The sequence below is a fragment of the Podarcis raffonei genome, chromosome Z (assembly GCF_027172205.1).
Source record: "Podarcis raffonei isolate rPodRaf1 chromosome Z, rPodRaf1.pri, whole genome shotgun sequence".
NCBI lineage: Eukaryota > Metazoa > Chordata > Lepidosauria > Squamata > Lacertidae > Podarcis > Podarcis raffonei.
In genome coordinates, this window is record NC_070621.1 from 11,728,703 (window position 1) to 11,754,913 (window position 26,211).

At 44.0% G+C, this 26,211-nt stretch overlaps 1 protein-coding gene across 3 annotated transcripts in view; it reads right to left on the reverse strand.

The window, feature by feature from the left end:
- The window catches only part of LMX1B (LIM homeobox transcription factor 1 beta), a 153,498-nt gene that overhangs the window by 10,607 nt on the left and 116,680 nt on the right, over positions 1 to 26,211 (reverse strand). For all 3 annotated transcript variants that reach the window (XM_053375015.1, XM_053375014.1, XM_053375013.1), the window contains exons 3-5: positions 2,952 to 3,184; positions 1,111 to 1,289; positions 78 to 155 (exon numbers count right to left, since the gene is read on the reverse strand). In XM_053375015.1, coding sequence (XP_053230990.1) covers positions 78 to 155; positions 1,111 to 1,289; positions 2,952 to 3,184 — 490 coding nt within the window. The remainder of the gene's footprint in view (positions 1 to 77; positions 156 to 1,110; positions 1,290 to 2,951; positions 3,185 to 26,211) is intronic.

Genomic DNA, 26,211 nt, shown 5'->3' on the forward strand with positions numbered 1-26,211 from the left:
CTTTAATTTTAAGTGGGTCTACACTGAGTTGGACTTGGTTAGAACCCGTTCTGTCTTATTGGTAGGCAGGACCTTACCTTTGCTCTTTGATTCTGAAACCACACCTGGACAACTCTGACACTGAGGCCTGTTTCAGCTGCTAGTGTCTCCCTAACCTGCAACAAAGGTAAAAAGGTGAAATAAGTTGTGGAGCTGAAATGGAAAGTTGCTGCAGTCAAACAAAATGCCTAAGTTCTCTCAACTCTGAGCTCTGCATTTCCAAGAAACTACAGGGATATCCAGAAGAATTAATAACAGGTTCAATGCTAAGATTGTAGAGATGGTGAAGTTAATGAGACAGAAGAGGAGATGAGAGTTCAATGAGTCAAATAAAGCAGAATCAATTTTATTTTTCTCTCTGTGTGTCTACAGTCTTTGGACCTACAAAGAATTGGCAGTGCTAACTTCGCCATGTCAATGTCTATATTGTATTGTGCTTTTAGGTAGAGAGGTCCCTGGCACGGATTGGCTGAGTGAGTGTGATGTAATGGAATGTTCACAAACATTCTTCCTGGAAACTGATTTCTTTAAAAAATGAACTGTCAAAAAGTTTGGCTTCTACAGAAAATGGGGAAGTTGTCCATTTGGAAGCTATCCAAAGTCACAAAGGACCTAGAGACAGGAACAGTTTTATATTTGCAGACTTCGAAGTGGAAAGAAGTCCACAACATGTACACACCACAAATTTAAAGTACAGTTTCCCTCAAATAATCCTGGGAACTGTGGTTTGATATGAGTGCTAGGAATTGTAGCTCTGTGAGAGGTAAACTATAGCTTTTTTGTAGTGTAGAGCCATATGCTTTGTATGTGCTTTCAGTGCATGGTGTGTAAGCAGCCATAATCACTGCCAATGGGCAGCATCCTGCCCTGTAGCAGAGGGCAGCAAGCTCAGTTAAGGAACACTTGCAGCTGCTGCCTTACACAGCATTATCCGCCTCATTCTACATGGTTGGACTGACCCTAAACATACGATTCTTTTAGCTGAAGATGCCAGTTGAGGTGTATGCTTTTGCCACAACCATGATACAGAATCAGCTTGTGAATGGTGGTGTTTGAACAATGACAGCCTACCTTCCTACAAGGCTTGGAAGATACTTCAAATGAAGCTTTGAAAGCTCTCCTCTGCTGTGTTGTGAGTATCGTCCGCGGCCGCTTTGGTCTCCTTGGGTCCTTTCCGTCGTCTCCACCCTTCCCTGGGTTTGCTTGTCCTTTGGTCGGTTTCACATCCCCATCCTCATCATCACTTTTAACTATTGGTCAATTGCAAATGGAACAATTTAAAATACATGGCCGCTCAGCCCACACAGGACCACCACAGGTCCATCCAGTTAGCATCAGGTTTCTCCTAGTGACCAGCCAGGTGCTCCAAGGCATTGGTGAAGAACCTCAGGAACAGGGATCAAATGCAGCCCTCTACCTGGCCCTCAGAACTCTCCTTACATCATGCCCCTCACTTGCCCTCCATCACATCCTCAATATTTTTGCCTGGCTTGAATGTTGCCTATGAACTCTGATAATTCCTCCTGCTTGTAAAGATAAGGGATTGTGAAGAAACTAGCGTGACATATAAAGATAGCATCTACATTTGTTTCTCCACCCACTTTTGTCTCTGTCTCCTCCCACCACTGGAATGTGGCCCTGGTAAGGGGAATGTGGGCCTCAGGCTGGAAAAAAACACCTCCACCCCTACCCCAAGGGAAGACTAGGAATAAGGCTTGCAGGCAATAGGAACTTTAGCTGGTTGTTTCTTACCCTATTCTGAAGGAGAGTTGTACATATGTCTCATATGTCTCCCTTTCAGATTTAACTATTAATAATCTAGTAATAACTTTTGGCTCCAGGTGCCATATTCCAGCTTTCTGAGTGGCAGGAAAGTACTTCAGCTATTGTGTGACACACTTCGTTTACCCACTGAGGAACAGTTATAACCTGTGGCACCATTAACGCAGATCTTTTGGGAGAACATTCGGGAGGGGTGTGTGTCATACCAATGGTGGGTGTGGCCAGAGGGGGGAAGTGGGCAGAGAGAGAGACTTTTGTACAGCAGACTACGGACAAGCACTGCAAAATGCAGTTGTTTTCAAAGGTACATCAATCTAGCTGGTCAGTTAAGATACATAATCACAGTTCAAAGGACATATTCCAGCCAAGTCAAAGCCATAGCTGTCAACTTACAGATTTGAAAATAAAGGACCAGCAGCCTTGAAAATAAGGGATCAGCAGCCAAAATAAGGCATCAACAATTACTTTGATAAAATACATATTTTGTTGCATGCAAATGGCTTTAGATACCTATTAGGTCCATAAATTACCATATAGCATATATTCAACACAAAAAAAGCAACCATTTGTTGTTGACAAAGGACAGCTGGACATAGAAAGGGCCCCATTACCTTCAGTAGCTTATTTAAGGGACATCATCAATAAGGGACAGCAGCGGGACATGGCGCTGGGATAAGGGACTGTCCCGCCAAATAAGGGACGCTTGACAGCTATGGTCAAAGCACTCAAGTATGAGGTGGAGAAAATCTAGTGAGGTGGCTGGGGAAAGGTCTTGGCATGGGGAGACTCCCAGAGACATTTGTCTCTCTGGCTTGAGGTTCCCAAACTTTACATTATTTATTTCTTTCATTTATATACCACTTTTTCCTCCAAGGAGCTCAAGGTGGTGGGCATTGCTTCTCCTCCTGCCTCACAACAATACAGTGAGGTAAATCAGGCCGAGATACAGGTATTGGCCCCGAATCATCAAGTGAGCTTCCTGATAGCATGGGGATTCAAACCCAGGCCTAGCACTCTATCACTGGCTCTCATTATCGTCCAAAGGAAAAGAAAGGGAGGAGCTTTGCTTGTTCGTTCCAGAGATTGAAATTACCCAGCCACATGACTGATCACCATTTGAGAAGACTCACCTGAATCTGAGTCATCAGGGCTGACAGAGCTGAGCAAATCTTTCTCCTTTTCATAGTCACTCTTGCAGAGCAGCTGCCCCTCCTTCAGCACAAATTCATCTCCCTTCCTCAGCTGCCGCTCGCAGACACAGCAGCAGAAGCAGCTCAAGTGGTAGACACACTCCAGCGCCCTCATCACAAACTCTGTTGGGGCAATCTTCTCCATGCACCCACTGCATTTTGCAGCAAACAACCTATCGGAGGAAGAAAGGGAGAATACTCAGGTCACGAGGCCGAGGCTCCTAGCAGGATCCCAAGCTGGAATTCCAGAACATAAGAAGAGCCCTGCTGGATTGGGCCAAGCATCTTGTTTCTCCCAGACGACTGTGTGAAACCCAGAAACAGGACCCAATCCTAAGAACCCTCTCCCCTCCTGTAGGTTCCAGCAATTGGTATTCAGAAAAGTTTCTGCCTCTATGGAAGAGGAGCACAGCCATTGCTGCTAGTAGCCACTGACAACCTTACCCTCCAAGAGAGGAGAAGACCTGGAATGAAAATCTCCTGGCATGAATTTCCTTGTAGAAGATTATATGGCACCCTGCATGTGCATTCTGCAGTGCTCACATACATTTTATACATTGCAATTATTTTTGCTGAGAACAGAACCCCCCAAAGCTGCAATCTAAGTCATGTGTAGTATTTGAAATACATTTTTTTAAAAAAATGTATTGCATTTATGCCTTGCTCTTCCTCCAAAGAGGTCATCAAAATATATGGAGGGTACTCAGCAAAATCAAGGGAAAACCAGGAGCGGAATGGCTTGGAACCTCAATTCCAAGAGACAGGCCTAATCACTTTGTTGGATACTCAGCACTGGATTACTCAAGAGGCTTTGGGCACCAGCAAAGCAAGGGCACAAAAAATGAGATTTATTTTTTTAAAAAAATGATATATTTTTTAAAATCATCTACTAACATAGATTGGAATAATACAAGGAAATCAGATTCTGTTATGTGCTGCAATAAATCTATGCTTTATTAATAATATGTTCTTCTGAGTTACATGAACTTTGTTTTTTTTCTTATCTGCGTATTATGCATATAAACATAAAAAGCATTGTGCATTGCATAATTTGTTTTTCTGTTTTTATTTCTGATCACTGAGATAAGAGACAGGATGAAACATAACCAATAAAATATTATTTTACGGCTTTGTGTTGTTTTTATTTTGAATTACACAATCTTTTCAGGGCATAGGGCCTCTAAAGGTCTTAATCTGGCCCTGTGCATACAGTTTGTGTTTAGTTTTCTGCCCCTGTATAGGAACTCCTTGGTGAAGCAACCATAGAATCAGAAGTGTCTGGTGCCCACTGAGGCTATTGGAGTGGAATGAAATGACAGGTAAAATGATAGGCAGAGTTTGAGCCAATGAGAGGCAGAGCCCACAAATTATACTTTTGCTTCCATCCTCCCTCCCCAATGAATTCTACAAGGGCAACTGGGAGACTAAGCATGAGGAAGAAGCTGACAGGTAGCGCCGCCACCCCCCGGACTGGTTTTCAAGAAGAAGGCATACAGCTGTGGGCTGTCTGAGGGCAGATTGAGATTGGGGTGGGGCTAGTAACCCTCTTGCCCTAGTGGACCAGCCTCCATTGCTTGCCCCAGGACATACTGAGAGGGAGAGGAAGCATCTTCCAGCTTTTGGTAGCATCCAAGCATGCTGGGACCCCATTCTTTTCTCCTTTCCTTGCATATGCAACCAAGGAAGTACTTAAAAGGATTAAAAGCGTGCACAGATCTCCCCTGCCCTGGCTCCCTAAACCGATTGGGCTCTGTTTAATGAAGCTTGCCCCTTGAACTCAAAAGGGGCGTGGGGAAGACAGGATGCCTTCAAAGGGTTTCAAGAGGATCAGCGCTAATGTAAAGGCATCTGCAGATGGGCAGTCCATTCAGACCGTTGCAAAACCGATTGCGCTTCAGTAACATTCAATGGGGTGAAGGTAATGAGGGGTGGAAGCAGGCTGATGTTTGGCAAAAGCATTTGGGGAGGGGAGAGAAGCTTTCAGGTGGGGTGGGGGATTCATCACGCTGGGGGGAGGGGGAGGAAGGGGGAACATTGTTGCTCCGATAAGCTTTCTGTTGTTTTTATGGCATTTTGTCCTTTCCACGGATGATCGTCCAAATGTAAAGTAGGAATGCTTTCAAGCAAAAGGCATTTATTTAACCCCTACTCCCCAATGTAGGACCCAGGGACATGGCCCAGCCAAACCTGAGTGCTTTCACTGTCCCAGTGAGTCCTTGATATCGCAGAGCAAAGGAGGAAATCCACAGAGGGATGGAACAAACAGTCTATATCCAGGCTGTTTTGCACATGTTCATAAATGTGTTCCAGTCCATTTAAAATAATCATCATCATCATCATCATCTGCATGAAAATTCATATTTGAATACCTCTTCATATTTAACTTCACATTTAAATACAAAATGTGCATTTCTAAATGTATTTTATCCTTAAAAATAAGCTTTTTACACACGCCTGAGTACTTTTTAAAGCAAAAAACTGCTTGACACATTTCGGTGATGTGTGAATTCTGAAAGATAAGAGTGTTCTAATGTAAGTATTCATTTGTAAAGGGTCTGGTCTGTTCCATACTGGAATTTGCAAAGAATTAATTTCTCAGGCATCCATTCAGGAAACAAATTTCATTTCAGCCTGAACAGGTGCAAAGAGGAATAGGGTTGTATCCAACTAACTTCAACTCAAGAGTAGGCCCATGAAAATTAATAGACTTAAATCCATCATGCCCCTCTGTTTCAACACTAACACTGTTGAAGGCTAGTCCTAGTCTAGACTAACACTTGATGCTGCCTATACTTGCCACAAAGACAAAGGATTGTAGCCAATGCTAGTCCTCCTCAGAGTAGACCCACTGAACTCAATGGACATGAGTAACTTAAGTACATTCATTCCAATGGATCCTCTCTGAATAGGACATGCATTGGATGAAACTAGAGAAGGGAAAACCTGTCAATTTTGATTTCTCTCATTCTTCCAATCCTTGATTCTCCATATTTCCACATGAGTTTGCAATTAAGATATAAAAAAAGTCCTCACGAAAATTCACATTTTTGATTAATATTTTTCCTAATATTAAGCACTTTTTCTATGCAGTTTTAACTGGTATACTCTTTCTTTGCAGAGCAGTCTTGATGCTACTTTAATAAATGTATGCATATTTATATACACTTCACTCTAGAATATGATTTTTTGCACATATTATTTGACTGGAGAACTGTATTGCAAAATTCAGAGATGTGCGAATTTTGAAGGACTTTTGCGTTTCAGTTCATGTATTGTTTTGGAAAGTGCAGATTACATCTGTTCGCCTAGAAAGATGAACTGAATTGACTCTCTCCCTCCTCCTGAGGTACAACCCATTACACTCAACTTTTGGTTTCTTGTGGATATAGAAAACAAGGGTCTGTGATAGTCTAGGAAACCTCCCGCTTTTAAAAATACAAGCAGATCACCAGGAGCATCTTTCAGCCCACCCACATCTGCTCCCTTGTTGAAAAAGAGTGGGACAGCCCTACATAAGGAAAGGGATATTTAATTCAGTTCAGCCAGAGGAAAATACTTTTGGGGGGCCTTTTTTAGGACATCAAAAACACACACAACAGGAAACTGAGCTTGACAAATGACCTGACTTTGATATCTCTTGATCAAACCCACAGCTCATTAGATGGCTTAGCATTTTAAACACAAGGCAGTAAACCTGTTGAAGGCTTAGGATGGAAGTTGAGCAGATGACCCATGTACAGTTTTTGAATCAAAGCAATAAATCTGAGAGCAGCAGAGCAAATGGTCTGATCAGACACAACAGTGTTCTCCCTACCCGACTCTGCTTGCAGATTCCTCCCCCGTAAGAAGTGTCTGACTGGATCAGATCAATGTTTTAGTGTCAAGAGTTGAAAAATGAATTGCTTCATTGCGTCTTGATTATGAGAAGTAATGTTCCTTATCGTAGGCTTTGCAGATAAGCTAGCATCTTGACTACTGCATCTGGTTCTGGGTGCCAAATTTTTAGAAAGATGATAAGCTTCTGGGCAACCTTCTGGGGATCACACTACTGGTGGGGCAAAAGGCAGATGTAGGCAGGGCAACACATGCAAATTTAATGTTTGTACAGCTGCAAGGTGTCTGTCTCGGGTTCTGGGCACTCAAAATGTGGAGCTTCCATTTAGCTTTCATGGCTAATGGTCATTGGCTGATAAAATTGGACACCCCCCCCCCTTTTTGCAAGGTATGGAAATGCAAAAGAGCACCCAAGAACTACAGTGGAGTCTGTGCATTAAGACTGACTCACCAACCTCACACTGCCCTTAGCTAACCCCTACCTGCCTGCCTTCTTACTTTCATCCCGTCCAGGGGATGGCCCTGACTGTCACACCCCTCTTTAGTGCCAGGATTGCTCTTGTAGAACTCAGCAAAGAGGAGGAGAAGCAATAAAATTAGTTAGCTCTGCTTATCATTGGCTCAGGCTCCATCAATGGTTGGTCTCTCTGCCTTCTGCCCTAGCTAGCTTACTAAGCAACAGTCGTGGCTGGTAAAGAGTAAAGGGAGATCTTCATCAGTGGAGGATGCTACAGAAATATGATGTGCTTTTAAATGTTCCTAGGATGCCTGACAGCATGAAAAGGAGGCCTTTGCAGTCTGTGTGGCTACAGGTGGATTGAGGCCACTACACCTTCCTGCACCAGGGTACAGCCATCTGGCATTTTGTACAGGACAGCTGATTTATTGCCTCCCTAGCTTGTTATCTCACATTTAAATTCGACCCCGTTCTGCTTCCCTCAAATCACCGTTCTGCACTGTTTACTCTTACAATAATGTCCAAACAACCTAACTTTTACCTTTTCAATCACCTCACATGGGTCTTTAATTTCCTCCTGTTTGTGGGGCAAATAGATTGTAATGGTTTTCTTATAACTCATTTACTATGCAGAGAGAGATAACCAGCCGTACTGTGTCAGGTTTGCTGTTCACATTAAGTGCGGTTCAAGAGGTTCACCAAACATCGCAGAGGCGTAACAAGGAAACAATTCAATGCATCGTTTGGCCATTTCTGCAGGCAATATTACAGAAACTATGATGAAACCAGATTTCATTCCTGCTTGGCCCACCGACTGCAACATGTCAAATTATCTAGGATTTTAAATCATGTTTCCTTGATTTAATTTTTTTTGAGTTTCTTTTTATATCACTGGCCAAATGCTAACTAAACAAATGTAGCTTTACAAACACATAGTATACCCAGGGCAGAAGTTGATAATGCGCAAAGCTCAATGCTTTTAAAACATCACAGAGCCAGCGTTTCTCAACCTTGGGTTCCCAGACGTGGTTGTTGGACTACAACTCCCATCAATCCTAGCCAGCATGACCAGTGGGCAGGGATTATGGGAGCTGTAGTTCAATAACACCTGGGTAAAAAGGTAAAGTTAAAGGGACCCCCGACCATTAGGTCCAGTCGTGGCTGACTCTGGGGTTGCGGCGCTCATCTCGCTTTACTGGCTGAGGGAGCCAACGTACAGCTTCCAGGTCATGTGGCCAGCATGACTAAGCCGCTTCTGGCGAACCAGAGCAGCGCACGGAAACGCCATTTACCTTCCCGCCGGAGTGGTACCTATTTATCTACTTGCACTTGACATGCTTTCGAACTGCTAGGTTGGCAGGGGCAGGGACCGAGCAACGGGAGCTCACCCCGTCGCGGGGATTCAAACCGCCAACCTTCTGATCGGCAAGTCCTAGGCTCTGTGGTTTAACCCACAGTGCCACCCGTGCACCAAAGGTTAAAAATAGTTGGGTTAGAGTATTAGAGTATTGGACTAGGACAGGCAAGACCAGAATTCAAATCCCCACTCTGCCATGAAGCTCTTGGGCCAGGTGCTTCCTCTCAGGCTAGCCCTACCGCACAGGGTTGTTGTGAATATAAAATGGGGAGGTGAACTGTGTACACCATCTTGAGCTCCTTAGAGAAAAATGTGTGATATCCATGCAATAAATAATAATAACATTTTGAAGTTATAATTGGAGGCCTACGGTCATTCTTACCCCTCAAAAAAGGGGGGGTTAGGGTTGTATAAGAGTAAGATGGAGATGCAATTTAGTTGAGTTCACCTTTAAAGGCAAGCTTATCTAATTCTCATGCAAACTGCCCTCCTTTGAAATTCACACCTCTGTGAATTTTTCAATGCAGTTGTCTGTATACTCAGGTAAATAACACACACAAATGCATTATATATGAGGAAATCATTTAGCAATGATGTGCATATTAGGCAAAACAGCATCCCAAAATGTGTACATTCAGATAAATCTGCAGTAAAAGGCTGGTTAATTTTCATGAGGATTTTTTAAAAAATAATAATCACACAATGATGTGTAAATGTGGAGAACTGAACTTAAGAGTGGAAATATGAGAAATGGAGAAAAACCAAGACTGACAGATTCTCCTACCGATAATAAGGGTACATACAGAGCATCACCAAGTTCTGCTGCATGTGATCAGAAGCGTCTTCTTTCTCAGTGTGCCTATAAGCAAAGCCTGAAGACTATTGCCCTCTCCTGCTGTTGCTCCTATGTAACTGGTATTTGGTGGTATACTGCCTATGAAACTGCCGATGATCGCCAAAGGATGCTTTTGAATTATGGTGCTGGAGGAGACTCTTGAGAGTCCCATGGACTCCAAGAAGATCAAACCTATCCATTTTGAAGGAAATCAGCCCCAAGTGCTCACTGGAAGGACAGATCCTGAAGCTGAGGCTCCAGTACTTTGGCCACCTCATGAGAAGAGAAGACTCCCTGGAAAAGACCCTGATGTTGGGAAAGATGGAGGGCACAAGGAGAAGGGGAAAACAGAGGACGAGTTGGTTGGATAGTGTTCTCAAAGCTACCAGCATGAGTTTGACCAAACTGCGGGAGGCAGTGGAAGACAGAAGTGCCTGGCGTGCTCTAGTCCATGGGGTCACGAAGAGTCAGACACGACTAAGCGACTAAACAACAACAAGCCTATGAAACAGGAGATTCTGACCTCCATGCATTCACGATTACTTGTGTCTGTGGAGGATAAGGCTATCAGGGCTACCAGACACAATGGCTTTGCTTCACAGGTTGGCCGGCCCTGCAGCTGGTGATGGGAAGGATCCCATATTTGCCTGAAACCCCAGAAAGTTGCCATCAGAACTGAGAGAACTGGATTAGATGGACAAATCATTAGATGGTACATTTAGAGTTCCACCCGCCTGTTGGTTGGGGAAACCAGCCAATGTACCCCCAAGGTGAAAATGGAAATCCAAAGGGCTGTGTGTGTGCAGAGTCAGCTGCTGTCTTACAGCAGAGGATGAGGAACCTCAATGTCCAAATGCAGCCCTCCAGTACAGGCCCCTGTGTCTGACCCTCATAACTTTCTCCAGGCCACACACCCCTCACTGGCCAAGCATCCCCCCCAAGTGTTTCTGCATCCCTGAACTCTCAGTATACCTCCTGTTTTGTGGATGGAGGAAAGGGAGCGGGGTGCTGGTGTGAGTCTGTGTTCGAATCCCTCCAACTATACAAAGGTAATATTTACATTCACTCAGGGCCAGATTAAGATACACTGAGAGCCTAAATGAGGTCAGGTTTAAGAGGCTCCATAGCATTAACTCCCCCAAATGTGCATCATTCTATTATTTTTTACCCAATTAGGTAAATCTTGAAGCATTTAGAGCTCCACTCATTATCTGAGGTCGTAAATTGTAGCATAACTTGTGTGTAAATCCAGCACTGCGTTCATTGCCCCATCCAGTTTTGCCTCTGGCTCTGCCCACCACTGGGCATGTGGGACATAAATGTGATAATAAACAAAGAAACATATCCTCAAGGATGAAACCTTCCTGATCTTGCTACCCTTCCACGAGCTGGTATTTTCTCCTAACATCAAATGGTCCTTTAATACAAAATAAAAGGCTGTATTTAGGACCAATCCAGACCACCGGTTCCTCTTCCCTCAAGATTGTCTAATCTGACACTTTTTTCAGGGCCTCTCAGAGAGAGAAGGGTTTTCCTCATCACTTCCAACTTAGTTTTTTTCTTTTTTTATGAAGATGCTAAGGACCAGCCTGGAACTCTCCACCTGAAGCCATGTGTTCTACCACTGACTGAGCTGTGCTTTAAATAATATTTTTTCTTGCCATACCTGTTCACATTTACAGGTAGAATTTACATTCATTGCTCTGCCCACTTGTGCCTCTGGCTCCGCCCGCTACTGGGCATGTGGCCCTCAGAAGGTTTCTCAGAAGGCAATGTGGCCCCCAGTCTGAAAAAGTTCCCCACCTCTGGTCTATAGAGCAAACTGGCCTGTAGCCTTACAGTAGGAAAACCCTGGCAGGACTCAGTAGCTGGATCATGGCCTGGCTTTAAAGGGGGTGGTGTGGTGGGGGAAGAATGTTTTCCAAAGGATCCAGAGTTTCTTACAGTGAAGGAAACATTGACTGAAGGGATGCGTCCTCTGCTTAATAATCACCCTGTAATTGACAGTGGCCCGTTCCATCACTGTCGCCCGCACAGATTCAACGGCATTGCTCCCTCCCAGCGCTTTGATGGCAGAATTTATGGGGAATCAAATTATTGCCGCAAGAAGAGAATTAAAACGATCCTTCATTTGCAAAAAGTCCCTGAGATTGCCTCAGCGTTGCTCCACCTTTGGGAGTCTAAATGCGTCTCCCCCTCCCGCAACACCCATTGCTCTTTACAAGCTCGGCAATTGCACGCTACAGATTATAGCTGCAATTTTCTTCTAATCTGCTCTGGAGCCGAGAAACTATTTTATATAGAGAGATTAAAAATAAAAAATAAAGTTCAGGGCGCCGGTTGAACTCATTAAAAAAAAGAGAGAGAGAGAGCAGCACAGGCAATTAAAAAAAGCTGAATGGATTAACGAGCGGCAATTATTTGGGGGAGAACTGTAGTTTCAGGCTATATGCTGCAAAGGGTTGTGGGGAAAGGCTAAGCTGGAGTTATGTGTGTGGCGTTTGGCTCTGCATCCATAGGCAACATGCCACAACAGCCACAAGAACATCAAATGGTATTAGGTGCATAGAGATTCATCCACGCACACCTGTAGGAACTTAGCAGACTCAGCAAGATTGATTCCACCTCAACAGGTGAATCAAACCTAAATATTGTTACACACCACCCCAATCTCTGAGCGATGTGGAATCCCAGAGGTTCCAGGGGCTTACTCAGGGTTCATGTTTCCTTCGGGAATGAGGCATAGTGGAGACTGCAGTGTTCACTCTCTCACACAGGTTTTAATTGCAGTTTAAGGCATTTTTGTATTTTGAATTTTTATGGAAATTCAGCAAGTGTTCTTTTTTTATTATTTTTTTTAAAGCGAGTTACAGTACTAACTAGCACTCATGGTGGCAGTGACAGAAATAAATGCGGACAATGTGGATTGAATAGGGAAGCTCATGGGCTTTAAGTACATCACACATACACACAAACAACTTCCTGCTGCAGAGCCAGAATGGTGGTGGCATAACAGAAAGATTTGAAGTGGAAGAGGCATTACTGTGGGGAAGGGAAGATTTTGTAAGGTTTAAAGGCCCACACTTAGGATTACATAGCAAAAGTAGCCCATACATGTCAATAGCATTTGCTCCTCTTTTTTTTAATGTTGCCATGGCAGGTTCCTTGTGAAAGGGTTATTATCTGTGTATCAGAATGATGGGCCTCTTTATGAAATAAAAATACCTTTTGCATTCTACTGCATTCTACTGTTTTAGCACTGGTTCTTTTAGGTAACTAGTTTGTGACAAACAAATCTTAAGAACATGGGTAGGCAAACTAAGGCCCAGGGCCCGGATCCGGCCAATCGCCTTCTAAATCCAGCCGCTGCCTGGTGTTTTTACATGAGTAGAATGTGTGCTTTTATTTAAAATGCATTTCTGGGTTATTTGTGCGGCATAGAAATTTGTTCATTTATTTATTTTTTCAAAATATAGTCCGGCCCCCCGCAAGGTCTGAGGGACAGTGGACCGGCTCCCTGCTGAAAAAGTTTGCTGACCCCTGCTTAAGAACATGAGGAGATTATATTATTACTAATTGAATGTTATCCATTACCTACCCACCCTTCAGCGTGAGGTCCCATGGTATGATACAACATTGTATTAACTAGATAGGTTATGTTCTCTCTGGGTGACACTGCCGTTGCCCTAACTAGTCATTTGCTATACAGACTAAGGAGAATGATTGTGGCAGCAGGGTGGTTTGCAAAAGGAGGATGTGAAAAAAGAGAATACTCAGTATTCATAACTACTCAGTAATGGTCAGCATCTCTGCTCTTCTACTCTGTGATTAGCTACTGCTATTTCCCATTTCAACTTTTAAACGCCTGCTGAAAACTTTTATATTCCATCAGGCTTATGCAGGCAATTTATAATACATCTTTCCATAATGCTTAGCTGATTTCTGATTTTAATGTTTTGAAAACATTTAACATTTTGCATTGTATGATTCTAAGTATAATTGCTGTGAAGCACTTTTTATATGAAAAGTGGCATATAAATGTTTTTATAAATAAAGTTAATAAAATTTATTTACTTAGGAAGATTTGTATACTACTGCTTAATAATAACAATGATTGTTTCCCCCCCCCAAAACCACAACTGTAAGCAACTTACATAAAATAAGATGAACCATTCGTAAGGAAATACCATTAAAATCAACAGATGTTATAAAACAAGTAGGCATAATACAATTCTCAATATATAGATAAAACCAACAGTTATATATAAAATTTTTTTCGATAAAACTAACAGAATTAGTACAAGCCCCTTCTAAAAACCCAGCAGGGTTGGTTTGCCTTGTTTTAAAGGAACTGAAGCAATAAGCATTATCAAGAAATCTAAATTAAACGACATTGACTTCACAGAACTACAGTTCCCAGCACCATTAACAAATTATAGTTTTCCACAACTGTTAAAGGGGTGGAATAGTGCTATTAAATATAGTGCTTTAAATGTCTTGTGTGGATGTTAATGGTTCTATCCGGGGGCGGGGGTGGGGGGAGGAGAGAAGATAAGAGAACCAACCATTACCATTCTTTAGAATTCAAAATTCTCCAGATTTTGCAAGGATGCTCTCCAGCAGAGAAACGTGCGCTAAAACACTGGTGAATTTTCTTGAGGTAAACATTTGTCCATTCTATTCCAGGAGGAGTTATTTATTAGTGTTTCCCCACAAATGTGAACTAAAAGAAACTGATGGACTTAAAACAAAAACCAGAGTAGGGGAGCAGCCCAAATGTGACACACACGCACTCCTGCCATGCAGTAAGACATAGCACAGTCCATTCTATCACTCTACCACAGGGATGGGGAGCCGGTGGCCTTTCAAATGTTGTTGTATTCCAACTCCCAAAGCCAATGGTCAGGAGTCCAGCCACATATGGAGGGCCACACAGATCCCTTCCCAATCCCTGCTCTGGTTTTATTGCCTTCCACATGTTCTCATGCGGGTCACATGACTTGCACAGGAGCGCAGCCAGGAAGATGTGCATCCCTGTTTTCAGCCTCAACATGTTGGAGGATATGCTCTGTCTTGTGCATCCATAGGGCTATGAATGTTTCCTAAGCAACAGCACTCACAGCCTGATCATCAGAGATAGAAGGAACTACAATCTCTTTTTGAAATCTGGGGCAAAGCTGCCCCTAACCCAAAATGCACTTTTTCACTTCTGTTACACTCTATCCCTTAAATATTTTCCCATTTGCTATATATACACTGCACTCTTTTGTTGCCGCCTCTCTGTTCCAGCTACACTCATTTAATGCAGTTCTGCATTCTTTCTTCTGCTCAGCCAGATCCATACTGACACCTCCTCCTGTATCTGACAGCCTCCTGCAAGCATCCTCAGCTTGTTTCTCCACCACTAATAATAATAATAATTAATATATATATTTTTTTATCCCGCCCTCCCCGACCAAAGCCGGGCTCAGAGTGGCTAACATCATATAAATAAGACGATATGCATAATACAAGTGATCAATCAATCAAGATATATCCCACAATCAATTCCAACAATTAATATTAAAACTGGACAAGTTGCAATCTTCAGGTTAAAATTGGAAGGGGTTAATACATGCCAAGACCAACTGTTTCCACTGAAATTATAAGGACCTATGAACAGGCTGGGAACCTCCTTCGTGCTTGTTCTTATACAAAGAGAAAATGAGTCAGGCTGAACCCTGACCAAAGGCCTGGCGGAACAGCTCCATCTTACAGGCCCTAAGGAAAGATGTCAAATCTCACAGGGCCCTAGTCTCTTGTGAGAGAGTGTTCCACAAGGCCGGGGCCATGGCTGAAAAGGCCCTGGCTCTGGTCGAGGCCAGTCTGATCTCCCTGGGGCCCAGAATCTTCAGGGTGTTGTTATTTGCAGACTGTGAGATCCTCCATGGGACATACCAGGAGAGGCGGTCCTATAAGTACGATGGTTCTAGGCCGTATAGGGCTTTAAAGGTTAAAACCAGCACCTTAAACCTGACCCTGTACTCCACTGGGAGCCAGTGCAGCTGGTATAGCACTGGATGAATGTGGACCCGCAGCAAGGACCCCGTAACGAGCCTCACAGCGGCATTCTGTACCTGCTGGAATTTCTGGGTCAGTTTCAAGGGCAGCCCCATGTGGAGTGAGTTACAATAATCAAGCCTGGAAGTGACCGTCGCATGGATCACAGCGGCGAGGTCGGGATGAGAGAAGTAGGGGACCAACTGCTTAGCTTGGCGGAGATGAAAAAATGCCACCTTTGTTATAGCTGTAACCTGCGCCTCCACAGAAAGGGAGGTGTCGAAGATTACACCCAAGCTCCTGACGGAAGGCGCCAGCACTAATTGCACTCCCGCAAGGGATGGGAGTTGGCCCCCCAACCCCATATCATCTTGACCCAGCCCAAGGACCTCTGTCTTCGAAGGATTTAACTTCAACCAGTTCCCACGTAGCCATCCAGCCACAGTTTCACCTTGCTCTTTGGTTAGATGCCTGGGCTCAACCCTGCTAGGATCCCAAGCCTCCCTGTCTCTTTCCTCTGAGCAGAACTGAGTATTCCAGAGTATGGTGTCAGACCCCACCGATACATATAATCTACAAAGTTTCTACATGAAGGCACTTACATGCAGGAGAGAAGGCAACGCTTTGCTCAGTGCATTCTCCAACAATCACATGCAGAGAGGTTTCTTTTAAAATATTATAATCATGCAATTGTTTCTGTTGAAATTGTTTCTGTCCTCAAAAAGCTGCAGTCAAATTAAAGCATGAGATTTGGGGTGCAGTATTCTATTTATGACTCCTTCTTCTTTCAAAGAAGCCACAGAAGTTTATGGAGGTTTCTCAGCTAAATCAAGGCAAAACCAGTAGTAGAATTGCTTGGGACTCAATTCCATGGCTGGCCTAAAACATTTTGCTGCATACAGTGGGAGCTCACCCCGTCGTGGGGATTCGAATCGCCGATCTTCTGATTGGCAAGCCCTAGGCTCTGTGGTTTAACCCACAGCGCCACCCGCATCCCTTGATAGTCTAAAGCTGTAATCTTGTGCCCACCTACCTGGGAGTAAACCCCATTGAACTCAATGGGACTTACTTCTGATTTCGATGAATAGGATTGCACTGTAGGTGAGTTGCACTTAGTCCCTGTGGGAATCAGTTAGACTTAATTCATTCCTAACTTATGAGATCTAACTGCAACTATCTTAGTCTGGATCTAACTCCCTGCACATACAATAAAAAGATCACCATGAGCGTCAGATGCTATTTCCAACCTACGCAGGGGGAATCACCAAAGTGCGATGCAGCCCTTGGAAGCGTGACCCTGCCCTCAATAGCCTACTTTGCCTTACACCAAAATAACCTCAGTGCAATTCTAACAGAATTAATAACTCCTTAATGTTTTTGTTTTGTCTTGAAGGATGGTGGGGGTGGCGGGAATGACTTATGGACAGGATTTATAATAGCCCTTTCTTCTCAAATGGGAACATTAAAAAGAGGAGTGTGAGAGAGGGAGAGGGGAGAGTTGGAGCTTGAATAAAACAAAATAACTTCATATGTTGGTTTTCAGAGACACAGTACAGGAGTTTCTCATGCCCAGAGCCCATCAAGGAAGCCATTTAGTTGCTGATTTGCAAGGGAGGGACTCCTTAGTCCTGCGGTGTTAATGTCTTTCCAGTGGGGGGTCTATTGCCAAATTCCAAACTCATCAACACAATCTATTATTAATAACCCCTCGAAAGGCTGTTGTGGCAGCATTATTGCGGAAGGCACTGAAAGCTTGGTGGTGTCATCCGTTATCTAGATTGCGGGTGGGGGGTATGGAGGGAGGGGGGAAACATAGGGAAATAAAACACAAGCGTCGACATTTTATAAACAAAATGTTTCATGTGCTACATCTCCTCGCCTTCCCTCCGTATAAAAACAGTGGGGTGCAGGAAGAAGATACTGGCAGAGATTTGCTATTGTGGGGCGGGGAGAGGAGCTGACATTTGGCTGCAAACTTTGCTTCCTTGATTTGTTGCTTGGGAGAGCGAAGAAGCATTTTTCTATTCCTCCCGCCCCCAACCCTGCAAAATAATGAGTTCCCACTTCATAATAACATTAGAAGATAAGAAGAGTCTGCTAGATCACATTAAAGGCCCATCTAGTCCAGCATCCTGTTCTCATCATGACCAACCAACTGCCTCTTGGAAAGCTCACAAGCAGGACCCAATCATTGCAAAAGCACTCTCCCTTCCTGCAATCTCCAGCAACTGGTATTTGAAGGCATGCTATAGCATGGCCTCCATCATGGGTAACATCTGTTGATAGCCTTGTCCTCCATAAACTTGTCTGATCCTCTTTTAAAGCCATCCAAGGTGGTCACCATCACAGCCTCCAGTGAGAGCAAGTTCCATAGTCTAACAACTATGTGGAGTCCTTTCTTTTATCTTTCCTGAATTTTCCAACATTCAGCTTCATAAGATGTCCACAAGTTCTAGTGTTAAGAGAGAGCGAGGAAAACCTTTCTCTACTCACTTTCTCCATGCCTTGCGAAGTTTTGTATCATGTCACATCTTACTCGCCTTTTCTTTCAACTAAGTAGTTCCAACATATCTGGACTTGTTGAGGTGGGCAGGAGTTCTGGGGTTCAGAAAAATGGCTTTTACCTGGGAGACGTGGGCTGAAATCCCTTACTTTTGATGCCCATTGGTTGTACTCGACCACTTTTTTTTTAGCAAACCCATGCAAATTAACGGGCCTAAAGTACTCTTCAGCTTATGAATCTATACCTCGTGGCAGGTATGAATGCAGAACGTGTTGGTGTAGGCTCTGTGTGGCCACCTGTCCAAATCAGATGTGTGACCAGCAAGCACATCCTCCCATCTTGGGGCACCTCAAGCCGGGGATCCAATATGGCCCTCAATCCCAATCTGTCCTCAGGACTCTCCATGGGCCATATACCCTTCTGAGCCACATTGCTCACCAGCCCTGATTTGTACCCTCAATGAGTGTTCTTGCCTGGCTGGAATATGCCCTTGTATAAAAGGCATAAACCTTGTATTAGGTTCTTCTTTGCCACTGACTGGTCTAGAGACAAGAACTACAGAAGGGGAAGGGCCCTGGCTCAGTGGTAGAGCATCCACTTTGCATGCAGAAGATTCCAGGTTCAATCCCCAGCATATACAGGTAGGGCTGGGAATGAATGCTTCTTAACATTGGGTCCCCAGATGTTGTTGGACTACACCTCCCATCATCCCTACCTAGCTTATTTTTATTTTAGTGTTTTTCCCCCATAGGTTTTTAATTTGTTGGTTTTAACTTTTTTTCACTGAAAATTTCATTGTTTTTGTAAACAGCTTTGAGGGGACTTCTTCCTTTTTTTGTTACAGTCAAGTGGCCTATAAATTTGAAGAAATAAATAAATAAAACAATGCCCTTTATTACCAGCGAGTTTGCTCTGAGTAGGAGTAGCACTGGATCCAACTCCCTGTAGATGTGGGTGTTTTTAAAATCCTTTTTATATGCCCTGATGGAAATTCATGGGTTAAATTGCTCTCTTTCCGAACCCTCAGCTCAGAAAGATATTAAAGTGGAATTAAAGCTTTTCACACTCCCCTTCCTTGGGTCTCACAGGAGTTTTTATTTTATTTTATCCGCTGTGTTTAATTGTACATAGCAGCAGGGTTCTGAGTGACAGGTACACCAAAGAAACATGGGGGTAGAGTTAAGTCGGCAACCTCCCGGTCCTTGCTAATCCGCCTTGTTCCTTCAAGGCAGATTTGATTTTGCAACCAGCTTGTGAAAAGATTGCTCACCCCTCCTTACCTTCGCTCCCTTCCAAAGAGATTGTTGTGGCTTTCTCTTTTCTTTTCTGGAAGAGTGGGGTTGCTCTAGCAGAGTCATTCCACACTCACAAACCTTTAGAGAGAATGGGATGCAGGGGTGTGTAGCAAGCCCCCCCCCTCAAATTTGGGATTAGCTAAAGGGGGGAACAAAAGTCAACAGGAAGACAGGAGTCAGAACAAATAGGAATTACCACCCCCTAAATAATGCAATGTGACAAGGTGGGGTGGGGGAGGAAATAAGATGTGGGGAAGGAGGAGAAAACTGAGCAGCAAAATGGTGGGCAATTTATTTTCTGGGGGTGGGAAGAACACCAGAAGCTTCTTTATACTGAACCAGACCCTGGCTGGCAGCAGCTCTCCAAGGTTTCAGATTGGTCAGTCTCCAAGCCCTACCTTGATTGAACCTGCACATGCAAAGTGTGTGCTATACCACTCAGCTATCATTCTTCCCCTAACAATAAAGTAAGATTCTAGTCCTTTGAGGAAACTGCCTTACACTAAGAGGACCATTGGGCCACCTAGCTCAGCATTGATCCCTCCCAGCCACACCTGGAGAAAGCAGCAGGGATTGAACCTGGGACCTTCTGAACGCAAAATCAGATGCTCTGCAGCTGAGCTATGGTCCTTCGCTATACTGTGTTGGACAATTCTAATACAGATGCAGACTTGGAAAGATTTCAACTTAAAAAGCTTTTGGAAGAGGAAGGTTTTCAGCAGGTGCCAAAAATGCAGCAAAGATGGTGCCTAATATGTAAGGGAAGGGCATTCCAAAGGGTTGGTACCACCACACTAAACGCCTGATTTCTTAATTGTGCAGAATAGACTTCTGGGTAAGATGGTATCTACAGGAGGCCCTCACCTGTAGACTGCAGTCATGAACTGGGTCAATATAGGGATGAGATAATCTTTCAGGCATCCTGTTCCCAAGGTGTCGGGGTTTTATGCACCAAAACCTGCACCTTTAACCTGGAAGGAATCTCAGAGGTCATTTAGTCTTCCTGCTTAATGCAGGTTCTGCAATGCTGGATGTAACTCCAGCATCCAAGACAAATGTCCGTCCAACCTCTTTTAAAAGATGCCTGGTGAAGGAGATCTGATCTCCTCCCAAGGAAGGCTGTTCCACAGTCAAGCAGCTGTTATTGTTAGGGAGCTTCTCCTAATATTTAATAAAAGCTGCTTCGTGCTCCTACTAATCCTGCCTTCTGTAACAACCAGGATAGCAATGCCTCCTACCTGACAGAGGACAGTCCTCTATTTCATTGTTTGTCAAAGGACACCCCTCCTCTCATGATATGCCATCATACAGGTGTCCAAGCCAGGTCTGAACAGTGTTTGTTTGATTTTATACCAATGTTATATATTTGATGTTAGCCGCCCTGAGCCCAGCTTTGGCTGGGGAGGGTGGAATACAAATAAAAGTTGTTTTTTATTATTATTATTATTATTATTATTATTATTATTATTATTATTATTATTGAAATAGATTTGGAAAATCAGTCTAATCAAATGATGCCTGCAAGTGGCCACTTAAGGAGTGGCCTCACTGCTATATTTTTCAGGTGGCCTGAGACCACTTCTGCTCTCTTAAAAGGGCATTAATTATCACGTTGTCCCAATTTGCAGGCTCCTCCTTGCAACGTGTTATCAGTCACAAGGGGCAAGAAGGCTCACACCTATCCGAGCACCTGGACTGCATCCTCAAACCTTAGCAGCTAGAATTCATCCACTAATCCAGACATCACTCTGAACAGCCCTGGAAACTGACCAGTCAGTAAAAGGCGAAAGATTTATACGATCTGAAGAGAAACCAGAAGCTGATTTAAGAAGCTGAATAGAGAATAAGGGGTTAATTAAGTGCGAAGTTAGGAGATCATGATTTGCTGGATAAATAATTTGATCTAGAAAACAAGAAGGGGAGGTTCGAGGAAGTCAAAGGACGATGGTTTGGAAACTAGGTTTTGAAAACTATGTGCTTTTAATATTGTTTTTTTTTCTTTGTGCTTTTTTTCTCTTCTTTTTGTTTGTATAAAATGGAAAATCTTAATAAATATTTATAAAAAAAAAATAGTGGAATCTAGGTCTTTGCAGATACAAGCAAATTTACCCTCAAAATGCCTCACAAGGTAAGTCACAGTGGCTACTTGGGTCCCAACACTTCCTTGGGGCCAGCATATAAAAGGCTCCATATCAACTTGCAAACTCTACTGCATTTACTGCCACAGAGTAAACTCAGTAAGGATGACACACTTGTGTTCAGATGTATTCACTTGGAGCCTCAAGATGTCTGACAGTATGGGGATCTCATGGTGGTTGTGGGGCTGGGGGTGTCCCGCTATCCCTGCTCCTCCACTGAAATCCCAAGGTTTGTGATCCTTTACCTTTGCACCTTCAACATAGGGATGGACGCAAAAGAGAAACAGAAGAGGATCACAAAAGGTTGAAAGGGTCGACACAGGGTGGACTTTGCCAGCCTTTCTGCACTCCCTGTTTCAGCTCCTGATGTTGGGATGCCCTACCCACCTGTCAAAGTTGGCCCATAAGGTAGGAGCAAAAAGGTTCCAAATCCTGATCTAAAAAGTTAGTGTAGGGTGGCTTAGGGGGTTAGTTAGGGATGAGGGGTAGGCAGGACTGACAAGCAACATTATCAGGAACACAGTTCCTAGTACTATTGCTAATTATGCATGGACACAAAATGCTTGTGTGTGCCTTACTTTATCCTTGCCAACCCAATAACTGCCTGGGCAAGATAGTTAATACCAGTCCTTTTTTTCTGGTGGTAGTCAATGGTACACGGTACTAGCACCTTTTTCTTTTTTTCCAAAGTTGGAGATGATCCAACTTTCCACTCCGTCCCATAGGCATGACCTGCTGGGCCCTGAGCCTGGACCTGGAGAGGGCAGGAAACCAGAGGCTGAGCTGCCGCCCCCTCCTTGCCCTGAGTTGATGTGGATGGAGGCCCCAAAAGGAGCCACCGAAAGGGGCGGGAGGAGCCTCTCTCCTCAGCCTGGAGCACAGCCAGTACTGGCTTGGGCCGCCCCAGAGGCTTCCAACCTCCAGCGCAGCTCCTGGCCTCCTCTCCATCCTCTTGGCGGCAGAGTGGAAGGAGAGGAAAGCCCCAGGAGCACTGAGCAGGACCCCCTTTCCCAGCCCACACCACACTCCCTGTTGGACTGGTGGCAGCAAGGCGAGCAAGCAGAGGCAAGACAGGACAGTGGCATCAGAGTTGCCTTCCCCACCCCAGACAAATCCTCTCCTTTCTGCTTCACTTTGCCCAGCCTTGCTGGTGCCCAAGGTTCAAGGTATGCCCCGCTCTCCCTCCCTCCCTCCCTCCCTCCCTCCCTTCCTCCTCCTTCATCCCCCTCCTTGCTAGAAATTCCCTGGGCAGCATGAGTACCAGCACCCCTTTCCCTAGAAAATAGTTAATACAGTGGTACCTCGGGTTAAGTACTTAATTCGTTCCGGAGGTCCGTTCTTAACCTGGAACTGTTCTTAACCTGAAGCACCACTTTAGCTAATGGGGCCTCCTGCTGCCGCCGCGCCACCGGAGCGCAATTTCTGTTCTCATCCTGAAGCAAAGTTCTTAACCTGAAGCACTATTTCTGGGTCAGTGGAGTCTGTAACCTGAAGCGTATGTAACCTGAAGCATATGTAACCTGAGGTACCACTGTACAATAAATGCATTTGATAGCTTTCCTATTGCAAGTATGACCAATTGCTATTGTGAGCTGAAGTAGACCTTCTGAGTTTCAGCCCACTGTGTTTCTCTCAGAGCAGACCCATATCCATATCCTCCACTCTGCGTATGGCTAACAGCTTATACAACCCACAGTTCTGAAACAAGGAAACTGCTAGGCTTCATTTACTAACACCCCAGTCAGTGCCAGATAGGTTCTTAAAGAGTAAATTAATACAATGAACTGCTAGTGTGATGGGGGTCAAGAAAGAGCTGGTGCTTAAGCAGCTATCCCTGGGGTGCAAAGACGGCGCTACAAGAATGCCTTCAAATGTGAAATGGTGAAGGATCTGCCCCCTGGTTCCTCTGCCGGATGTATGAGAACCACATACCTTCTCTTAACAACCTCCTTGTTACAAAGGAAAATGTTTTCTTTTACCATCACAACCCACCACCACCAAAAAAAGCAAACAGCAGAAAGATTAGTCCACAGGTTTGAGCTGAGAATGTTGAGCAGGCCTACATTTTCTCTCCTATACTTCCCCAGCAACAACCTTCTCTCATTCTTTGCATCCTTAAGCATCCTCTAAATATGAACTGGACTCGAAACTAATGAGAACCCAGAGCTAGGGACAAGGAAATCTGTCAGTTTTGGTTTCTTTCAGTTTCTCATGCCCTCCCCAAACTTAAACCCAGTTCTCCACCAAGTTCACATCAGTTTATAAGCCTATTTGTTTTTTTAAAAGGCTTTGTGAAAATCCACCAGTATTTCAGTCTGGGTTTCTCCTAAAATACCATTAATACGAGATTAATGGACTTACATTAGCTATGTGCACTGGGCCTACTTTGTGAAAGACTGGCATTGAACACAACCCATGTGATAAGATAGATAGATGAGCTATCTATCCATCTATTTTTAATAGTTATGCCCTACCTTTCATCAGGGTGCATCTATGCCCTTTCTATTCAATCATGCTCAAGGCAGCTACATTTGGACCTATTTTGCTTGTTTTGCAGTAGCCTGTTCTGGCCTACTTTGTTTTTTTGAGTTGGATCTGTGGAATGCCAGCATATAAAGTGGCCCCTTCTTCTAAATGGTAACACCTGTTTGGAGAAGGGCCACAGCTTAGTGAAAGAGCATCTGCTTTGCATGCAGAAGGTCCCAGACTCAATCTCTGGCATCTCCAGGTAGGGCTGGGAAAGGCTTCCTGTCTGAGACACTAGACAGCAGCTAACCGGGCAGTGTAGACAATACTGAGCTGGATGGGCCCAGTGGTTTGACTCGGTATAAGGCAGCGTCTTATTTTGCAGAAGGCCTATAGCTCAGTGGCAGAGCACCTGCTTTGCATGCAGAAGGTCCCAGTTCAATCCTTGGCATCTTCAGGTAGGGCTGGGAAAGAACCTTGTCTGAAACCCAGGAAAACTGCTGAAGTCTGTGTAGGCAATGCTGAGCTAGATGGACCAGTGAGCCTATGGTCCTGTGACCATGGAGCAGATGGATCAGGAAGTGGCAGGTTTTCCATCACTGGAAGTTGTTTAAACCAATGCTGGACGTTCCTCTTTCAGGGACATGGATTGTGTTCTGCATGGAAGATCTTGCACTGAACAGGGAAGTTATGCTAGATGACTTTCAAGGGTCCTTTCAGACTCAATGTTCATTTTGACTATAAATTCATGTACAAAATACATCCACTCACCAACCTAGATTTTTCCTTACCCAGAGATGTGGGCTGCATACACATCATATATTTGAAGCTCATTATTTTCTGGGAACTATCATTTTGTTAAGGCTGCTGGGAATTGGAGCACTGTGGCGGGGTAAATTTCTGATTCCAGGATTCTCTATGGAAAGCCATAAGCTTTAAACATGTGCAGTTGTCTCCAACTAAGTTCTCAGAGTAGACTTGCTGAAATTAGCGAACATCAGTTAGTCACGTCCATCTGTTTCAATGGGTCTACTCTGAGCATGACTGACATTATTGGATACACCTTCACGGTGTGTTTGCAGCAAGGAAGGATCGGATTCTGAAGAATGGCAAATCCAGGAACTCACTCTAAACAAACATTTTAATATAAGCCATCCATAAAAAGGGGGACAGTAATTTCTTGGAAACCAGGAACCAGGGATTGTCCCTCATAAACAGGGAGAGCTGAAGCGTGTGATATGTCAACTTCAATACCTGTAGTTATCGAGAATAAAAGACCAGGAGATGGGCCAGGCGTCTCTCTACATTGCAGCATCTGTGTTTGCTCTGGAGATTTAGCAAATTGGACAGTCCACACCTGTATTTACAGATTTGCCGATAAGCCAAGAACCGTAAGCCAGCCGGTGCACCTTTCACCAAAAACATCAATATTGGCTTAGAAGTTTTTTTCCACTGGTTGATTGCACACGCTGAGAACAACCCCATGGAGAAACCTGCATGTGAAATCCAAATGCATACTAAAGTCGCTGTTATTCCTGCCTCATTTCGTCCAAATAATCACAACTAATCCTGCCTTAAAAAAAGGAAAAAGCTCTCAGAGTATGCAAGAAGGAGGTCGTTATTATCTCCAAAAGGTCTGACCCAGTTTCAGGCATGAAATGTCAACTCAAATTCATGAAATTAGTTATTTAACATGTTCATACAGTCCTTATTGTATTAATCATTCAGGAACAAAATTGCAACCACTTGCTGAAGAGGCAAGTTTCAAAAGTCGCTTTCCTCTTCTACAACAGAGATATGCAAAACCTCCAAACCACTGAGAGTTACCAAACTGCCTGCTACTCGCACCACCATCTGACCTGAAAGCTCTACCCACCAATCCTAGATAAATGACACCTGTGACTTTTTGTTGTAATAATAATAATAACAACAACAACAACAATACTACAGTGGTACCTTGGGTTAAGAACTTAATTCGTTCTGGAGGTCCGTTCTTAACCTGAAACTGTTCTTAACCTAAAGCACTTTAGCTAATAGGGCCTCCCACTGCTGCCGCCGCCGCCGCGCGATTTCTGTTCTCATCCTGAAGCAAAGTTCTTAACCCGAGGTACTATTTCTGGGTTAGCAGAGTCTGTAAGCTGAAGCGCCTGTAACCCAAGGTACCACTGTAATAATTTATTATTTATACCCTGCCCATCTGGCTGGGTTTCCGCAGCCACTCTGGGCAGCTTCCAACAAATATTAAAAATACATTAAAACATCAGTCATGAAAAACT